The 18281-nt window shown below is 47.5% G+C and overlaps 4 protein-coding genes across 4 annotated transcripts; 2 read left to right on the top strand and 2 right to left on the bottom strand.

Annotated features, from left to right (window-relative positions):
• Nucleotides 1-3757: 3757 nt before the first annotated feature.
• Nucleotides 3758-5272, top strand: EAH_00046490 (hypothetical protein, conserved; the record flags this gene model as incomplete). The annotated part of the gene is made up of 1 exon (XM_013391530.1): nucleotides 3758-5272. One exon carries the CDS (start codon nucleotides 3758-3760, stop codon nucleotides 5270-5272), a length of 1515 nt encoding a protein of 504 aa, XP_013246984.1.
• Nucleotides 5273-7320: 2048 nt separating this feature from the next.
• EAH_00046480 (p25-alpha domain-containing protein, putative) lies at nucleotides 7321-7752 on the top strand (the record flags this gene model as incomplete). Its single annotated transcript, XM_013391529.1, has 1 exon — nucleotides 7321-7752. The coding sequence occupies one exon, from the start codon at nucleotides 7321-7323 to the stop codon at nucleotides 7750-7752; it is 432 nt and encodes a 143-aa protein (XP_013246983.1).
• An 817-nt stretch (nucleotides 7753-8569) lies between these two features.
• EAH_00046470 (hypothetical protein, conserved) lies at nucleotides 8570-10389 on the bottom strand (the record flags this gene model as incomplete). The annotated part of the gene is made up of 3 exons (XM_013391528.1): nucleotides 8570-8727; nucleotides 8990-9871; nucleotides 10161-10389. 3 exons carry the CDS (start codon nucleotides 10387-10389, stop codon nucleotides 8570-8572), a joined length of 1269 nt encoding a protein of 422 aa, XP_013246982.1.
• A 2396-nt stretch (nucleotides 10390-12785) lies between these two features.
• On the bottom strand, nucleotides 12786-17776 carry EAH_00046460 (CRiSP-Abr-3, related; the record flags this gene model as incomplete). The annotated part of the gene is made up of 10 exons (XM_013391527.1): nucleotides 12786-12967; nucleotides 13223-13425; nucleotides 13950-14056; nucleotides 14303-14460; nucleotides 14685-14708; nucleotides 15252-15443; nucleotides 15792-15893; nucleotides 16089-16235; nucleotides 16568-16738; nucleotides 17711-17776. Coding segments are annotated over 10 exons (1352 nt in total), but the record flags the coding sequence as incomplete, so codon positions are not given.
• Nucleotides 17777-18281: the final 505 nt, after the last annotated feature.

Here is an 18281-nt window from a genome sequence, read left to right as displayed (position 1 = left end):
CATGCACGCATCTGTATAATTAGGTATAATATATATACATGTATATATATATATATATACGTATTGGTTGTTTTAAAGACCCCGCGAGCTCCTTAGGCGTATCGGGAGAGCGGAGCAGTGTAGTACTTGCTGGTGAAGTGTATTACATTTCCCTACCATGTGCAGCTACAGCCCCAAGTAAGAAAGCAAATGCATTATTCGTATTATTTACCTGGAGTATAAGCCCAACAGAAACTCCCTCATGCAGTATATCGGCCATTTCTGGCTTGAAGAGCTGCGCTAGGCCTTCGTCGCCGCCTTCTACGGTATCTAAGGGCAAATGCAGCGGATCGTTTGCGTCTCCGCAGCATCCAGCGCATGCATTCCCCATTTTGAAAGATTGAATTGAATTCAAATTTGAGTTCTTCGCTACTCTCTGTGAAGGCCCTGCGGCCCGGGCGGCGAGCAGCTCCTAAACTGCGACGATTGCGGGGATTCCTTCGGTTTAAAATGACTTCGCGAACGCAGAAGTGACACAAATATGAAGAATGAATTAAAACAATCCAAGATTTACAAATATGCTCGAAGATCGACGCGGTGTCTATGCGGCTCGTTCTCAGGCAGGTCACTGCACTGACTGCGCCAGCGCCGGCTTCGGTGAGAGGAGATGCCGGAAAAGGCAGGAAAGAAGACCGAAAATACCTCAAATATCTTCAAAAAAAAGAAGAAAACCCTTATAAAGATAATAGAGAAAATATCCCGGGAAGAATAAATCATGCAGCCTTCGCGGCGCTCGGGCTTCCTTCCTCGCCCGGTTTGACAGGGTCAAGGTGTACGCTGACCACAGACGGCAACAGCTTAACACTCAAATGTCTACTTAATCTTATCTTTCACTTTTAATAGCTTCTTTCATCATAAAACAAGTCCCAATTACTATGGGGCTGCGGACACAGCAGCTGCTCAGTGTAGGCCTACGGTTTGCTGAAGGGTTGCTGCTGCGGCTGACCAGCAGAACTTCCGGTGGGCCGTAGCCGGCTGACACATACCGCGAGAGAAAACTTTCTAATTGAAACCTAAAAACATTGAACATTATATTTCTAATGGGATTCTCGTGCATACACGTACTACTTTAAAGCAAAACCGTACAACAATAGCACGCGTAGCAGACCCAGGCACGAAGGGGCTGCGAACGACGGCGGTACGGGAGTACATCTTCTCAGTACTCTCCTTCTTCCACGAGTACTACTCTTTTTGAAGGGAGAATCACTGTTTTTTGTTTTGAATTTAGAAATGATTTGATTTAACCATTTAAAAAGCTCCCAACTTCACCTCCACTGTTGCGCTGTAGCCAGACAGCACCTGCATAGAGGGCTTTCGCCGTCCGTACAGGTACCGCCAGTTCTTGCGTAGACATAGAAATTCAATAAAATATTTTCTATTGAATTGAATTGATATATTTATTGAAAATGCCGCCGTATGGATGAATTTTAGCCCAGTTGTTTCCATATTTCCCTCGTGCTGTAGGTACCCCGGGCTGCAGTTGCAGCCGATAGGCTGCAATTAGAGATAATTTTTCCCGTTGAAACATCCTGAAGAAAATAAAGACAAAACTAAAAAAGTGGGGTTTGAAACGGATTAATTCATTCAATGGGTACAGGCTAGCTGGGTCGCTGTAGCATGCTCAGCGTATGAAGCTGTTAAGTTTGTCTACTCGCGTGTGGGCTCTCTACTGGGGGCTAAGTACTTAGGGTCGCTTCATGCGGAAGAGGGGCTTTTTGCTGTTTCTATGAGGGGTTTAATCGAGACATCGATGTAATAAGGTAACCTGCAGCATACTAGAGGCCACCAAGACGCATTTTACAACTCCTTTGACTGAACTCTTATTTTACTTCTTTTAAAGACAAAGATTGTCTTCGTCTAATAGAAAGGACTGCCAGTGAACTCAGAAACGCCGCACTGCTAGCTACCCTCATAGCTAACCTGCTTCATATATATATAAATATATATATAAAGTTGCTTGTTGAAACAAAAGAAGCAAAGATTTCTGCAATTCTCTCTTGTTTCATTTTGTGGAAAGAATAACATTCTTCTTTTCGAGCGATCTTCGGGGAGGCTAGGTGCCTCAACATATGATAGAAGGCGTCGAGGTACAACCCGTAGAGTGCTTCTCTGTAGCACCGTGATGGTGTAGGAGTTTGTCTGTCTACATCTGCGTGCATGCAGGCTCGCTATGCGCGTATGCTGCTGCGTACAGTGCCACTGAGTACAGCAAAGGAGGCTGATTATACTTGTACGTGAGGCTATAGAAAGAGAAACGACTCGCAGTGAAATCGAACAAAGCGACGCCCCTTATATGGCAAGTGGACCACTGGTCTGGCCACACTCAAGGCCTGCTACTGTGCGATAGGGGACCTCAACTGCAGCAGAACAAATAAGCAGCAGCAGCAGATGCAATTTAATGTCTCCTTCCGCGTTTTTGTTTTCGTTCTCTGTGTCTGGGGATCCGCTCCCCCTCACGAGCCCCTTCCCCTACTATCGTGCGCCTACCCTATTTATTTACCTAGGCAAAGGCATAGGGGGCGTTTGCTGTCTTCTAGAGGAAGAGTGGAGGCAGATATATTACACTTACTGTAGTTGATTCTTTATTTATATCTACTTGCTGGCATTCTCGGTACTCACGGCCACGTACATGTCTAGCAACTTTCTAGTCTCGCTATATGCATCGAAAGGGGGCTTGGATACGCTTTTACGTGGGGTTGTCTCGCCAAAAGAGCTGCAGTATCTGCTGCAGCAGGTGCCGCAGCAGGTGTTGCAGCAGCTGGTGCAGCCGCTCGCGAGAAGCTGCTGCCTCGCCTCAGTGGCTGGTGGTCCCAGGACACCTAATGACTGACAGGGGTGCGGGGTGCATTAAGGGTAATGTCTTGTTGCAGGTATTTCAATTTTATTGCAGCTCTTGACTGTCCTCTTCTACAATAGAGATGGAAGACGCTCCTTCCGCTATGGTTCAATTAACTGTCCAGAGCTTCGAACAACTTATGGTGAGTGCAGCGGAGAAATAAAGGAAGAAGCTTTTGACTCTGATGATATACAGCAACGAAATTAATACTTCATCTGAATATAAGAAGGGCTTCTGCTGTAGATTTGCTGCTAGGGCTTTGGGGGGTGAGAGACATTCTATTTGTAGGCATAGGGTATACTATAGAGTATAGAGTCCTTGAGCCCATAGACCCACTTATACGCACTTTCCTTCACCAGAAAGTATTTAGCTTTCTAGTTTTGTTCTGAATGAGTTCATTTGAGTAAACTTCAGTGGGTATACTCATCTCGAGTGTATGCAGAACGGCCTCAGACGACGCCGAAGTCCTCAGCCCCCTCGCCGATCTAATAAGAAGACTTTTGAGAATACTTTTTCAGAATTTACAAAATAAATTAAAATGAAAAATAAATATTAAAGTAAAGTGAAATACATTTATCCCGTACGAGTACAGCTTACTAGCAACCGCAGCCTTCTCTCTACTTTTCTCTCTCTGCAGCCTTCTATATCTACACCCTAAGAAAAACCTGCTACAGTAAAGCAAGTTTTTGCTTTTATTCCACATTTAAATGTATTTATTTTGTTTTATAGCGGATTTAAATAGCATTTTCAATCGTTTTTCTCTCTCGTTCACCTACCTATTGTATACAGACCGCACGGCTCTCAGGTCCCTGATGATTTTTCTGTAGTATTTGTTTTGTATTTGCTGGAAGTTGTCGTGCCCTCCTAAGTGAATTCAGCAAAATGTCATCGGACTTTGAATGGGCAGCAGATTATGCGGCCCTCTGCTCCTCTTACCCCTTCTCTGTTGCCTGGGGGCCCCATGGGAAGGAGTTGAGGGCCTCTCAGCCAATAGCTGCGGGGCAGACGCTTCTCTTTGAGGCCCCTTTGCTTGCCTGGCCAGTGAAGGCCTCTGCTGCTTTTAATTCCTTTTGCTTCTGCGAAAATTGCCTCAGGATCCGCCCCTTCTGCGCTCACCCCACACAGCACAAACTCAAGCAAAGGCACGCAGAACAATACCCTGCAGCAAATACAGCAGCAGATGCAGCAAGGCACAATGGTGCGGGGGTGCTAATCGATGCACCAGATGCTCCTGCTGCTTCAGCGCCTGAGGGGGAGGAAGAAGAGCCGGGCGTCTGCGTGCACGACCCAGAAGGAGGCGAGCCCCTTTGGTTTTGCAGCTCCAGATGCTACCACCAGGCATGCGGGGCCCCCAACTCAGGATACGTAGAAGGGGGGCCTCCTGATGGTGCTGCTGCTGCTGGTGTGGGGCCCCGCAGCAAGCGCAACCTCGACGGCTCGCTGATGAGCCCCGCCACGCCCAGCAGCAACAGCAGCAACAGCAGCAGCAGCAGCAAATGGGAGGAGCAGCGCGAGTTTGGGTGGATGGAGTTTTTATCTTTTGGGGCTCTTTTGCGTCTGCGGCATTATGATCAGCAGCAGCACGCTGCTGCGGACTCGGACGCAAAAGGAAATGAAGGGGAAGTAGGAGCAATGAGGAGCGATGGGAGTGTACAAAGAGCAGCAGCAGACGGCGCAGCATGCAAGACAGAAGCAGCTGAAGCAAGTCTAGAGAGGTGGAGGGCAAACAGGCAAGAAAGCAGCAATGAGAACCCCATAGGAGTGGAGGCGTTGGGCCGTGCAGTGGCTCGCGTAGCTGCAACAACAGCAACACTCAAGAACGCATTTAAACTAGATTTGGAATCAGCATATGCAGAGGCATGCAGACCCTTTTTGCGGCTATCTGCAGCAGCAGCAGCGGAGGTGTTGGGGGCGTTTGACTTGCAGAGAGCGCAGCAGCTGCTGCAGCAGCAGCTGGGGGCCCCCCTAGCGCATGCACTGGGCCCTGAAGCCGCAGGGGCCCTCTTGGGAGAAAACGCATTGGCATTTTTCTATGGAGGTCTTATGAGGAATGCACAGGCGCTGCTGCTGTGGGGTGCTACAGCAGCTGGCAGCCTCATGCTGCTGCGGGGGGCTGGAGTGTACGTGTTGCAGGCCTGCTGCAACCACAGCTGCAGCCCCAACTGCAGCGTGCAGAACGAACAAGATGCGTTCATTGCTCTTAAGGCAGATAGAGACATTCAAGAGGGAGAGGAAATCACCATTACTTACGTTCCTCTGGACCTCTCCGCCACACAAAGACAGCAACTCCTCAACAACTACCAATTCACCTGCAGCTGCAGCAGATGCGCAGAAGAAATGCAGAAAGAACAGCACGTGCAACAGCAACAGCAGCAGACGCAGGTGCAGCCCCAGTAGCAGCAACAACAAGAACTGTGCAACACATTCACTGTATTGGCGGCACAGCCGTAAGGGAGTTTGTATCCCTGAAGCTGGCTTGCGTCTCTGCCTGTTTTTACGTTGTACTTCTTTCATCTAACAGTAATTCGGTTTCTCTGCACTTATCTGTCCTCTACAGCCTTTTTGTCGGCTCCCTCTGTCGTAATTAGATGCGCATGTTCTCCTTGGTGAGGCAAGCGAACCAGCCGAGATAGATAAAATGCCACAAAATAGCGGAATGGTGTTTATTATAGTCTTTCAGCAGGCAAAACGGTTGTTATAAAACGGAGGATTCCACCAACATAAGAACACTGAACTGGTAACGGGTCATAGAAACTTCTCTTAAGGAAGGAGGCTTTAGATTTAGAACTGTTTTTTTGCATCGGAAAGAATTACTGGAATTTTATCGAGATTGGCGGTGAAATGCCTATCGACTTCGGGGCTAGTTGGTTATCCAAAAGTATAATTTAATTTGATTAGGTATTTAAATTAAAAGATAAAGAAATACAAAGGCATTTAAAGCACCTCTAATAATTTCGTATCGAATACCAGGAAAATCTTGCACTTCTCTGCGCGGGCACAGGCGTCGTATTCCTTTTAGGCTTTTAAGAAGGCTGTACATACAATTTCCTCTTCATATGCAAATTTTTGTTTGTTTGGCGCTTTCTTGCATACGTAGTCCATTGTACAGTGTTCTTTAACTTCCCGCGATCAAAGAACGCCAGAAAAGGTAAACACCCTTTAAAGCTTTCAGAGCCACCACGATCATATCCTATTCCCCTTCCGCCTTACATTCTTACACGCTTGTTACTCTCTCGCTTTGCATGCTTATAGCGGTTAACACCAACACGAACAATAGGTATTACTCTTTTCCTTACCTTAGGGCTTCGCCTCGAACGTTGGGCGGTCAGCCTTTGCGGAGGAACTCACAAAACACAATGCAACAGCTTCCTTCGAGGCTGGTTACTCGCGTATTTAAATCGTTAAAGATTAATCACCAAGAAATCATAACGATGGAGTGCTTACATCTAATTATGCGCCTTATTTGCTGGTTGAGAAGAGCAATCAGGTACGGCTCGAAGCGTTGTGCTTGTGCCACTGGCATCGGCTCTCAGACAGCCTTTCTCCCCAATGGAAGAGGCGAAAAAATAAGTTTATTATAATGATTATTCTTTATATTTTATTTTTCTGCTAAGTTTCAGTGGCCGTTTTCACTCGTATCTATCCACTGAGGCCGCCATGCCAACATGCCTTTTCGAAACAGTCGCCCGCATCGCCGTCGCGTCATCTGTTTCACTTGTTGGTCCTAAAGCACCGTGCATAAAAGCAAATTTTGCTGTGAGTAAATTAAAATTTGTAAAAGTAGCAAGCCATTATTTCAATTTGTTGCAAAAAAACCTACTTAGGGGCAAATCGATGCTATTGTGGCTGTGCGGGGGAGCCAGCGGAGAGTGGTGACCTAAAGGAATCGTTTCTCTTGTAGCATTTCCGCATGCAATGTGGTGAAAAAAGAGTCTAGAAGACGATTGAAATTTAAGAAAAATTTATTTTAATAAATTGAGCAAGCATTTTATGTTTTTATTCCAGTTTCCAGCGGTGGCTCGACAGTGCACGCGTGCTTCGATTCGTAGGGGCCCTGTGCACCCTCTCAGCTACGCCCAAATTTCTCAGCTGGTATTGCCTGCGTGAAGTTGCCTTTTATGTTTAGCAAAATAGTTCAAGTAGAATAAATACGTTTATCAGAGAGGAGGAGCGTTCCTCTTGGGAAAAAGGCAAGACTCTACAGCCGTTACTCGTATTAACAGGGTTTCGGGTGTTCGTGTTTGTCTGGGTGTACAGAGAAGAGCAGTGTTGTCTTCACAGCTACACCAATTTAATGGTTGGTGTTTGCAGGCTTTTCCTTCTTCGGGTGCCGGTAGGACTTGTATTAGTCCTGTTCCCTCACCATGGGCCTGTAGTTGTTGCGCATGTATGTGTTTAGGGTTTTCGTGTAGAAGCCATAAGGTGCATTCATCACCAGCTTCAAAATGTCGGTTCAAAGCGTCTTTGATGCTTTCACCCACGGGGCCGCAGCGATGGACGGCCGGACGTTCGTGAAGGTGTGCAAGGACTGCAAAGTGTTCTGCAAGCTGTATACCACAACTGACGCGGACCTCATATTCGCAAAGGTGAAGCAAAAGGGAGCCAAGACCATCACCGAGGCTGAGTTCGAGCAGGCTTTGCAGCTGATAGCAGAAAAAAAGAAAATCGGATATCAGGAACTCGTCTCTCAGCTCACAAGCGCCGCTGGGCCCGTCTACACTGGCACCAAAGCCATGGCTAATAAATTCCACGATGATAAAAGCCTCTACACCGGAGTGCATGCACACGGGGGACCCAGCACAAAAGATGATAAAGTTAATGACCTTTCTAACCTCCTTGATCGCAGCCCTGCAGACGTCCGCGGCGCCAAGATGTAAAACACAAACAGGGTCTCCAGATGAGCGCATCCATGATAGATGAACGAATCTCCACGAAAATATATACATGGTGGTACATTGATATCATTTCAGTGGCTACTTTTTCATAAAAACGACCATGATATACAGTACTGCTGCTGCCGCTTACACACTGGTTATTTGGTGTTTCCATCGTTGTACAAAGCTCAGTATATCGAAATAACCTTAAATCTGCACTCGAGTCCTTCTCTAGAAGCGGCTAACAACTCAAACTCCATTTTCATTACCTCAGCCTATGTCCATTGAAGCCGCTCCTTTGCTTTAGCGGGGCGTTTGCTGCAGCTGTTGCAACAACGCAACTGCTACCACGACGGCGTTTGTTTCCTACTACTTCCCCTGTCACGGCACCACTTCGTATTAGAACGCGCTTTTGTATAGCCGCCAGCTTCAGCCCCAATTAGCGAGCGCAGTACAGAACTTGCTGTAGGCGGGTACCGGTGCAACAGCGACTCTCTCAGTCGCTGTTGCGTGTATTCCTTAACAAGCTCTTCATCCTACCACTGCTGCTACTAATCAGAATCTCCAGCATAGCGTCTACAGCTATGTTAAAGGCGGCCTGCGTGTTCCAGCTGCGCACTCCGTACGTGCAAGATGCACTCTATAGCAACTACGGCTTCTACATATATAATATCTGTATTGCTGCGCTCAAAGAAACACCACCACTATTAAGACTTCAAGGCGCCTGAGGCAAGAGGAATACAGAAAAAGTTTGGGTTGAGAGGCTCCGCCCGAGGTGCAGCCGGGTGATTGTCCACGTGTAAACCTCAAACCCTAAACCCTAAACCGTTTGCTGCTGCTGCTGCTGCTGCTGCGCTGCACGCAGTTTCTCTCTGCGGGCCTTCGCTTCCATTTGCTTCTGTCGCAGCTCCTTGAGCTCTTCTTCGGAGGGGCCTGCACCAGACATCAATGCCTTGGGGGTATGCACGTAAATGCGACCTTACACGCATATCATATGCGCCTGAAAGTGTGTCTAACTACAGTTAACATATACTCAGATTCATCTGCAGGTATAATATATATGCCCATGCATCATCATATAAAAGCGCATATATATATATATATATATATATATATATATTACTCAGCACGATAATGCACGACTATTTGCGGAGCGTGACGAAGGAAGGCTTTCTTGAGCGGCAGCAGCAACAGTAGCAGCACGTGCTGCTGGTGGCTAAGCAGCGAGTGGAGGCCTCACCTGTTGCAGCCTTCTCTGTGTCGGGCTGTGCTGGGGCTGCTACCTGTGTGGCCTCTGTGGGGTTTGTCTGTGCCCAGGGTTCATCATATGGGAAGGGGTATTCTTCTTCTTCGTGGAGATCTGGGGGCCCCCTAACGTCCTCGTCCATGTAAGAAGGGCCCCCAGTCTCCGCCTCTTCCCCTTCTGCTTCTGCTGCTGCTGCTGTTGTCGTGCCGCCTCGCGTCTGCTGCTGCAGCAGAGCATACGGGTCTGGGGGGCAGCCTCTGTCCATCCACTTCTTAAGAAAGCCTGAGAGGTGGAGTTGCACGAGCCGAGGTCTGTGATGCGCCCACAAGTCGGGCTGGGCGCTGATTTTATCGAGTCTGCGGGCTAAGCGTGAGATGTGTTCATTGTACGGGTAGAAGGCCACGATGCCTTCTCTCACTTCTCTCAACAAAGTATTCAAGTCCTCTCTCAGCTCCAGCCTTTCCTCCCCCGCTAGCCGCGCCAACTGTCGCCTCCGGCTCCGCACTGTTATTTCCGCTTGCAGCAGCTCTGGCGTTCGTTGTGGCTGCTGGCGCTTCTGTCGGGCGTTCATTGCCAGCAGCGCCTGCGCTGCTTCCAGTTCCTTCTTGTATTCCTTCTTCCTCACCTCCCGCGCAGCATCTCTATCAAAGAACTTGAATTTATGCAGTTTGTCACGCGCGTAATTCAAATTGCAGTATAAAGACAAAAGGCCATCCGCAGGTGCCCCCTCAGGAGACTGCAAGAAAGAGGCAGCGCTCAGCGGGGGCTGGCGGGTCCGCCTCTGCCCGCGACGGCTTTCTGCTGGTGTTGCTGCTGCTGCATCAGCAGCATTCTCCTTCCCTTCTTGGTCTGATTCTCCTGGGACGGAGAAGGTGCCTGCAGAGAGAGCGCACGGAACTGCTGGGGAGCACTAGAGAACGATCCAAAATGGTTACAGAACTACTGAAACACAGGTTGGCGTCTGCGGAGCCCAGGCAGTACATACACCGAACATCATAGGAGAAGCTGCAGAAGAGAATATTGTATCTGCATGCAGGAAATGCTTTTGGACGTTTTCCCGCTTGAGGAGTTCAGAAATGTCAGGAGCTGAAAAGAGGGCATTTCACCCGTTAGTCTCGCGCTGCTGTCAACTGTATGAACAGGAAATACTCAAGGAAGCACTTACTCGACCTCCTTCCCTTCTCATCAGCGGAAGGCTTTTTGTCAGGCTTCCCATTCAGGTAAAGCGCGCGGTCTCGATCGCGCCGGTCCCACTCGTCTTCTTCCCCCCCAAAGAGCTCAGGGTCATTCCAAGCCGCAGCATCGCGGCCAGTGCGACGCTTAGATGTTGAGGGTGAGGGGGAAAAGCCAGCAGCTCCGTCGCCGCGTTTGTCTGGCTGCCCACGAATCCCCATAGCGGCACCAGCGAGGCGTCAAAGATCTCCGCCGGGACGATGGATTACGTGGAGACACAGTTACTAAGGACTTAAAATAAGCATGAAAAGATGAAAAACGGAAGCGCGAGAAAAATCAATCATGGGGAAGGCTAGGCTGGCGAGATTTCCTCGTTACGCCTTGTCCCACACCCCGCTCCAGAATGACCCCCCAGCAAGCATGGCCGTATAAGACCTTGTCTATGGATATGTACACTAAACAGCACAATATTTTTAATTCAGCAGAAATTCGCCCGCTAATGAACTTTTCATTATCCCAGAACAGACCGCCACTGTGAAAATACTGCTGCAGGTAGAACCCAGCACCAGTGCCTGGAGATGCAGTCGTTCTGGGGATCACACACCCACGCACGCAATAACAACACTCAAGGGCGAAGCTAATGTACAAAAAAAAAGCAATTATCCATCTTTATAAAAGCCAGCCTAAATTTAGAAGGAGCAAGACACCGGTGGTGGTGTTTGGGGCTGCATGAACGCAACAACAATGGTTGCTGACCTTGCCAGCTACGGCTCCAGCTCTAAGAAAACCTCCACTTTGGCTTCGATTAGGAAACATGATACATTAAGAGGCATCAATATAATGTAGCAGCAGGCTCATTTAACACCTACCTTCGTGAGAATTGGAGCTGAATGTGGTGCTGGAGTAATTGCAGGGGTTTTGGTAATCACCGACTACTAACCACGAGCACTAGCCGCCATCTGGGGAAGAGGGACCGGTGTTATTGTTCTGTAATGAAGTAGAATATTATAAGAATATAATATTACAATATATTACCGGCCGCATAACCTTCCCAAATGGTCTCCCACCCTTTCTGGCTCAAAGATATTTTTCCCCACGTTGTGTCCATCAACTGTTCATGGAACAAACGACGTGATTATGGTGTTTTGGTGAGTGAGAAGCATCGACAGAATATCAAAAAGTTATTAAAAAGTTAAGCTTTCTTCTGCGCCTAACCTCTGCGTGAACACTATCTGTATCGAGGGTCCCCGACCCGAGGATCGTCGTATACAAAGAACGTGATTATTCATCGTTACAACGGCGACCCTAAATTTAGAACGTGCAAGGTACCGGTATTGGTGTTTGGGACTGCATGATGGCAGTAGAGCCAAAGACGTAAGATAATCGTATTACCCACGAAAAACCTGTACTCCCCTCGCCAGCGGTGGTATAAAGCCCGCCACTTGCGTCCCTTTTAGCAAACTCCTGATGAAAGAGCTGCAGCCCCACATTAAGCTGGCAGCCAACTCCACGCATGCCGGTAGTGCAGCAACCAGCTCAGATATATTCAACGAGAATCCAATCCTTTCCTTGCCTTCAGCACATTACGTTTTGTGCTACTTAGGGCTAAAGATTTAGGATTGGGACTGGGGCGGACACGCGGAACTCGTGCACTGTGGCTCTTAACATTAAAGCTAAAAGCATGGCGCTGCCTGGTGTAGAAGTTGAGGGGCCCGGGGCCCCTGTAAAACTGTATTGTGTGTAGCAGTCCCAATGCATGAGCTTGCGCATGCTTTGGGGCCCTTTGGAGGCGCATGCACGGGTGGTGGCTGCTGTTATTCCGTGTTGCTTTAAAGCGTTCATACAGGGAAAAGGGCTGCCTGCTTTGGCGTCGCCACTCTTTTCTTCCTGCAGCGGGGAACGCTTACTTATGCAAGCATGCATATATTAATAAGCATATAGAATAAAGGTACAAAAGCAGGCACACATGTAGACGCTGCACATGGAAAGCCCCAATAAAGTAATGCAAATGCATTTTACTGAGTCGATGCGGGTAGTAACTAAATAATGGCGGGTGGAACGGTGTAGATGCGTTGCTAATGTTTTTGTGTTCTTAAGCCAAACACCAGCGGGCGATCTACTCACGCACGCTTGCGTTCATTAATAGAAAGAAACAGACACTTCACTAAATATCTCCTAAATATCTTCACTTGTTGCATTATAGTAGCAGCACTACTACTACCTGGGCGCGAAGGTACACCGAAAAACCATTCGACATGTTGTCAGATAGCGTATACAGCAGATGAGCACAATATTATACTTTGCTTTTAAACTAGACCATATTGGATAAAAATATTATACCTAAATGCATGCAACGCATATACTGTATGCACAGACTTCCACAGAAGCATAGGTGATGCATAAATAAACACAGATACGAGCACAACCGAGGTGAGTGCATAGCTCTGTGTGCAAATAACTAAGTATAGCCATGTACACGTCTAAATGCACTCCAGAGTTTACTCATTCCCCTTCCACATTGACAGTTTGCGTAAGAGAATGTATAAATACGAGCACGCATAAATACATGTGTGTATATATACATGAATATCCACCTGCACAAGCCGGGCGGTGCGTTTTACTGCCATTTTGCTACAAAGTCCACTTTAGGGTTTTTCTTTTCCATTTCTTCCATAAACCTCTCGCATTCCTTTACTTTTATAGGGTCCTCAGAGGCCTCCGGCAGCAGCTGCGGGAAGAAACCTTGCGCCGCCAAGGCCACGTCTTTTGAAAATGGCGTTCGCCCCACTACGTTTCCAGCTGTACAGACACCAGGCCCACACCACAACACCCACGAAATCGCGTTCAACGAATGTACGCTTTCCATTTATTTTCTACAGCAGCTACTGGTACTGCTCTCGCAACTGTTTCGGCTGTGCAGCAGCAGCCGGAGACGGCATGTAGAACCACGTAGGTGCTGTGCATTGCGTCTGTGGTGGACTTTTATTTGTGGGGAGTGCTTTGTATGTATATTCGCGAAGCTTTGTGGTTGCTACTCAACGTGACGCTGTTTACCTGGGCTGTACTGGCAGCCGACGAGAATGACCGGCCTATTGTGCTGGCACTTTCTATTGCAGACGACGTATGCGCATCCCACTTCCATGGAACCCTCCCACACCGTGGCAGTGTAGTGGCCCGTCATAAGCCCTTGTGCATGCATCTCGGTGCTGCACTTGGGACCCAAAACGCCGGTGCAAGGGTTTCCAATCTTTCCGAACCTGAATACACAGCAATAAACCACCAGAGATTCTTGAATGCGAAGCAGAGCGTCTACGAGATGCACTGCAGCGCGCGACATAGAGACCCTCTCATCACAAGACCTTGCTGAACTACACAAAGAGCTCGACTTGCAATGCAGGAACACTAAAATCGGGCAGGAGAAAATGTTGTGTATCGCGATACGCTATATATAACATTCTATAATATCGCTTTCATCCCTATGTCTGTCTCTTTGTCTCTGTCTGTCTCTGTCTCTGTCTCTCTCTCGCAAGTCCATGCATTGCCCTCTCTATATGCAGATGTGTGCATCCACAAAACTTGTATGGAGCCTCAAAGCAACCACTGCAGGGAATGCTCACGGGTTACCGGAGCCAACTCTCGAGTAATGGTGCACACAGGCATGCATGCACTGTGAACAAGTGCCTGCTTGCATATTCATACAAGGGAAAGGCTTACTTCCATGCATGTGTATCATGCATGGAAGTAAGCCTTTCCCTTGTCTGTACACCTCAAACAGCCGTACCTGAAGCAGTGGCCCTCAGTGGCCCAAGCGGTAGCCACTTTACGCGGAAATGAGCCCAGAGAGCAGGCAGTGTACAGATTCTCTCCCAAAGGGCTTTTCACACCCGGCTGAAAGACGCAAAACAGCGAAACTAGTTGAAGGAAGAGTAAGTTTGTTTACTCATCTACAGGGTGAACTGAAAATGCTAGACCCAGCGGATGATGTGCACAACAAGCATCACTAATGGCTACAACGCACAAAGTGTGAGTATACAACTGCTGGTGCTGCCACTGTTGATGCGGTTATCGTTGGGAGTTTTGCTAGTTGTGCTTCTGGTATTTGCACGAACTGGGGCTCCTCTTGCTACGGCTCACCAGTTCACGAGTATTTCTGGGAGAATGCTCCATACGGCACTGCTCATGTTCATCCTGTTGCCGAAGATAGTGTAACATATTGGCTGAAATGAGGGGGTTCCACTTGAGCGCCGTAATGCCATGCTTCTTTCTGATGGAGTTATGGTCCTCCAAAATATCTAAATGGAGCAGCACAAGGGCAAACGCACAACACAAAGACATCGATATGCTGGTTCTCCTGAACTACGCAAAAGGAAGCAAGGGAGTGCAATCGGAGTCACAATACAAAGAGCTAATATCAGGACTGAGGTAAACAATACACCATAGTGCGCATTTCAACAGCACAAACTATGCACGGCAAAAAATTTACAGGCAGGCGCTTGCAGTGTGTGCTGCTACTTACTCTTGCTGAAATCCGCCATTGTCACTGCAAATCAAACACAAACGCAATAAAAGGAAACTGATATTCTCTACAGGATATGTCAGTGAGCCTTAGCAGCAACACAGGGAGAGCTGAGGGCTTCCTGCGCTGCACTGAGATGGTGCTTCGCCTGATTTAAACAGGAGTCTTCAGCTGTGCCCGCGATGCCAACAGTTAATATACAAGTGTATAATGCTACACGTATGCTAAACTCAACAGTGTCAATTGTGTGAACCAACGAGCCGAACCCACAGCCAGTGCAAAGCACCTTCAAGCCATGGGCGGACGCAGAGCATTCGATAGATAGATACGGATGTGAATACGCTGGCGTTAGCTGCGCTTCATTTCACCCCAGTGTAGGAACCTAATTAAGTGTAAATGAGTGCTGTACATAGCAATAAGTATCCTAGTAGAACATTAACCACGAGACATCTCTAGTCGTCGCCTTTGTTTTGTTTACCTCACCCACAAGGCTTTCGATGAATAGGAAATAAAAAGGCAGGCGAGCGCAAAGAGAATAGCTATCTAATTAAGATAAATTTTGCTCACATTTTTCAAACCTGGAGACAAATTGAACATCGATGTCCCCTTCACAGGTACCTTTTCCTTCATCAAGTCTCTGGAAAAGGCGGAATTGCATCCCAACCCCAAAATCTCCCACCAGTCCCTTGTCGTTGTACACTCGAGCGGTGAATCCCGTGTCATACTCCTTGCACACTAATTTTTCCTCTACTCTAGCGTCTGCAGACAGGCACAAACACGGTAGGGGGGTATGCAACGGAATTGCCTCAATAGACAGAGTCTTCATACATACGAGGTGAACAAAAAGGGAGCAAACCTGCTTAAGGAGGGCACAAGCAAACAAAGCTAATCACAATCTACAATTCCTTCGCTTGGCAAGCGGAGAGGCCCAAGCAAGGTCCGCGGTATAGCCGTTGCTGCTTGCTAAAGTGCCAGCGTTTGTCATCGCTGCAGCTAGATGCCACTTTCCCTGTCTGCCTTTTTGTCCCGAGCCTGGTGCATCCGTATATTTCTGCTTTCCTTGTGCATATCTTTGTTTCTGCATGCTTTGGTCCCCACAAGCCTTACTGAGTTTGATGTTTTTCATCATCAGTCTACCGAGTTCTTCTTTAGCTGCTTGGGGGATACTACTCAACTCTCCTTCCATTGCCGTTAAAAACTGTTCTCCACCTGCAGAGAATAGCATTAGCAACAGCAGCCACAACAGGAAGAAGAGCATCAGAAGCATCTTCAGCGGCTGCCCGGCAGAGTAGGTTGCAGTGTACGTGCGACTGCGTAAAACGGCTGTGAACTTTGAAGAGTTTTCTTTTTCTCCTATGGTGGTCAAGGACGCTTTTGAATGGCCCTAAACGTGCAGCTGCTTACTTTTGCACCCGACTGATGAAATGCAAATCTGTGGTTCTGCTGTTGTCAAGCAGGATGAGCCTTTTACGCCTCGCGTCAACCGCATTCGGCTCCCGACGCCGCAGGAAGATGAACATTCGCTCCAGTTTGTTGTCATTGTGTGGCAGCCTGAAAAAGCCACACGCAGGTGCAGAGACCATTCCTGTTAAGCGCTTGAGTACCACTAGTTGGGGAAACAGAGGAGTACAAACAGAACGATTCAGCGTAGAAGCAACGGCAATGCAAAATGCAAAAACACAGAAGCGCAAGGGGTGACAAGCGTCAAGGCTCCCCTTGACGCTTGTCACCCCTTGCGAGAGCAGTAAAATAACGAAAACTTTCGAACACAACACCAGCGCCTCTTCATGATGGCCTGGAGCAGATAGAAATGCATGCACTTTGAGTTGTGTGTGCGTGAGAGCTGCTTATTAGCTTTGGTGGTTTGTTTGGTGTGGCCTTACCACCTCTTGGATTGTCATTAACGGCAGTTTGCACCCTAAGGCTGTCATCAGGGAAATAGTCAACTTTGTCTGAATATTTCCTGGCAACGCTTTTAAGCACGTCTAGTGCACGCTTCATGTGTTCTTCCGGGATGGAAGGGTCGATAGAAGGGTTGGTAGCAGCCAACTTCTCTGCAGACAGAAAAAGAAATAATATACAACCCTACAGAAATTATGTTCTATTGAACGCGCAGAGTCTGATGCCGGCGCCAGCGCCTCAGCACCAGAAAAGAATAATCAAGAAGGGGACAAAACAATCCAAGACAGTAGCCTGAACGGCACAAGACCAGTGGGGCGGCTGGCAGCCACAAGCAGTGCAAAACTCATCTTCTCAATCCGAGAAGAGAAACAAAGCACAATCACAACCTGAAGGCAAGAGATAAACGAAGGTATCCACTCAGTCGAAGAAATAAGTTTGGTCCGCTAAGTGGACTTGGGTAGTGCAGGCATTCATTTTTGCTACGGAAACACCCTATTTTTATGAGGATTCTAATCGCCTAAAGATTATGCCGGCACGTTTAGTTGCATTGATCGCAGCACTAATCACGCAAGATAACAAATTCGTCAAACAGCCCCTGACAGTAAAATGAAACGATGGAAAAAAAGAAGGAAAATAACCACGAGGCACTTCATGCTGAGACAATAACATTACAGCATAAGTGAACGAAAGAGACGCTTTTGCTGTTGTAGGTTTTTATTTCGACACGAAGTATTTAGTGTGCAAGACGAACTCCATCTATTGGCTGTATGTTTCTACACAAAAGTCAACAGACACACTACATTGCATTTTACTTGTGCAGTGAGTAATCATAGACACAAATGCTGGAACATCCTGCGGAAACAGATCTACAAACAACTGGGAAAAGAAAGCGAATTAGGTGAGAAATGATGGGGCAGTGAGACAGACAGAGATAAAGGAGAAGAGGAGTTATTAAGCCACAACCCGCATAAGCATTGTTTGCCTGCTCAATGAACGATCTGTCGTCTTCGAACAAAGACCTTTCTCCTCCCACTCCACAGTGGTGCCTTGATCTATTCGCTTCAATAAAAAACCCATTGTCAGAGTACTGCGGCCCTGAGGTATTCAAGTTTTTCTGTTCTTACCTTCTTCGGAAAGGTAGTTGCTCCTAGTCAATGCGGGCATAGGCGGCTGTTCAAACATGCGGCTTCCTGCAAGCCAAAAAAAACAAAACAAAGTGAAGAAGCAAGCAATCAAAACATATACCACAGGCAGGAAGGAATTAGTAGCAGAGGCACGGGGAATAAGCAAACAGTAGGAGATGGGGAAGTTATAGAATGGCAAAATGCAGCGAGCGAGGCATACAGACAACTCAATGTAGAAGTAAAAACAGCAAAAGGCAGTGGAGGAAAGACAGAAATGGCCACCAAACGCTGGAATAAAACAAAAATAATAATAATAGTAGAAAGGAGTCGGGGGAGAGAGTATTCTGCACAATTATAACGCGAATACAGACAATAAAGTCTAGGAGAAAAGACTGCAAAAGGCCAGACAATGCCACCAACGCCGTATTCAGGTTTTAATGTAAAAGTGCAAAAAAACATTTATGCCTCAAGCTTTGTCCCCATGCAGTCACGAACGGTGTACCCTTCAAATATATATATATATATATATATATATATAGACCTGTGCATATATATTGTATGCATATATATA

The sequence above is a fragment of the Eimeria acervulina genome, genomic scaffold (genome assembly GCF_000499425.1).
Source record: "Eimeria acervulina Houghton genomic scaffold, Eah_scaff688, whole genome shotgun sequence".
NCBI classification, from domain to species: domain Eukaryota; phylum Apicomplexa; class Conoidasida; order Eucoccidiorida; family Eimeriidae; genus Eimeria; species Eimeria acervulina.
Note: the sequence above shows the minus strand (reverse complement) of the source record. Positions and strands in the feature narration are given on the sequence as shown.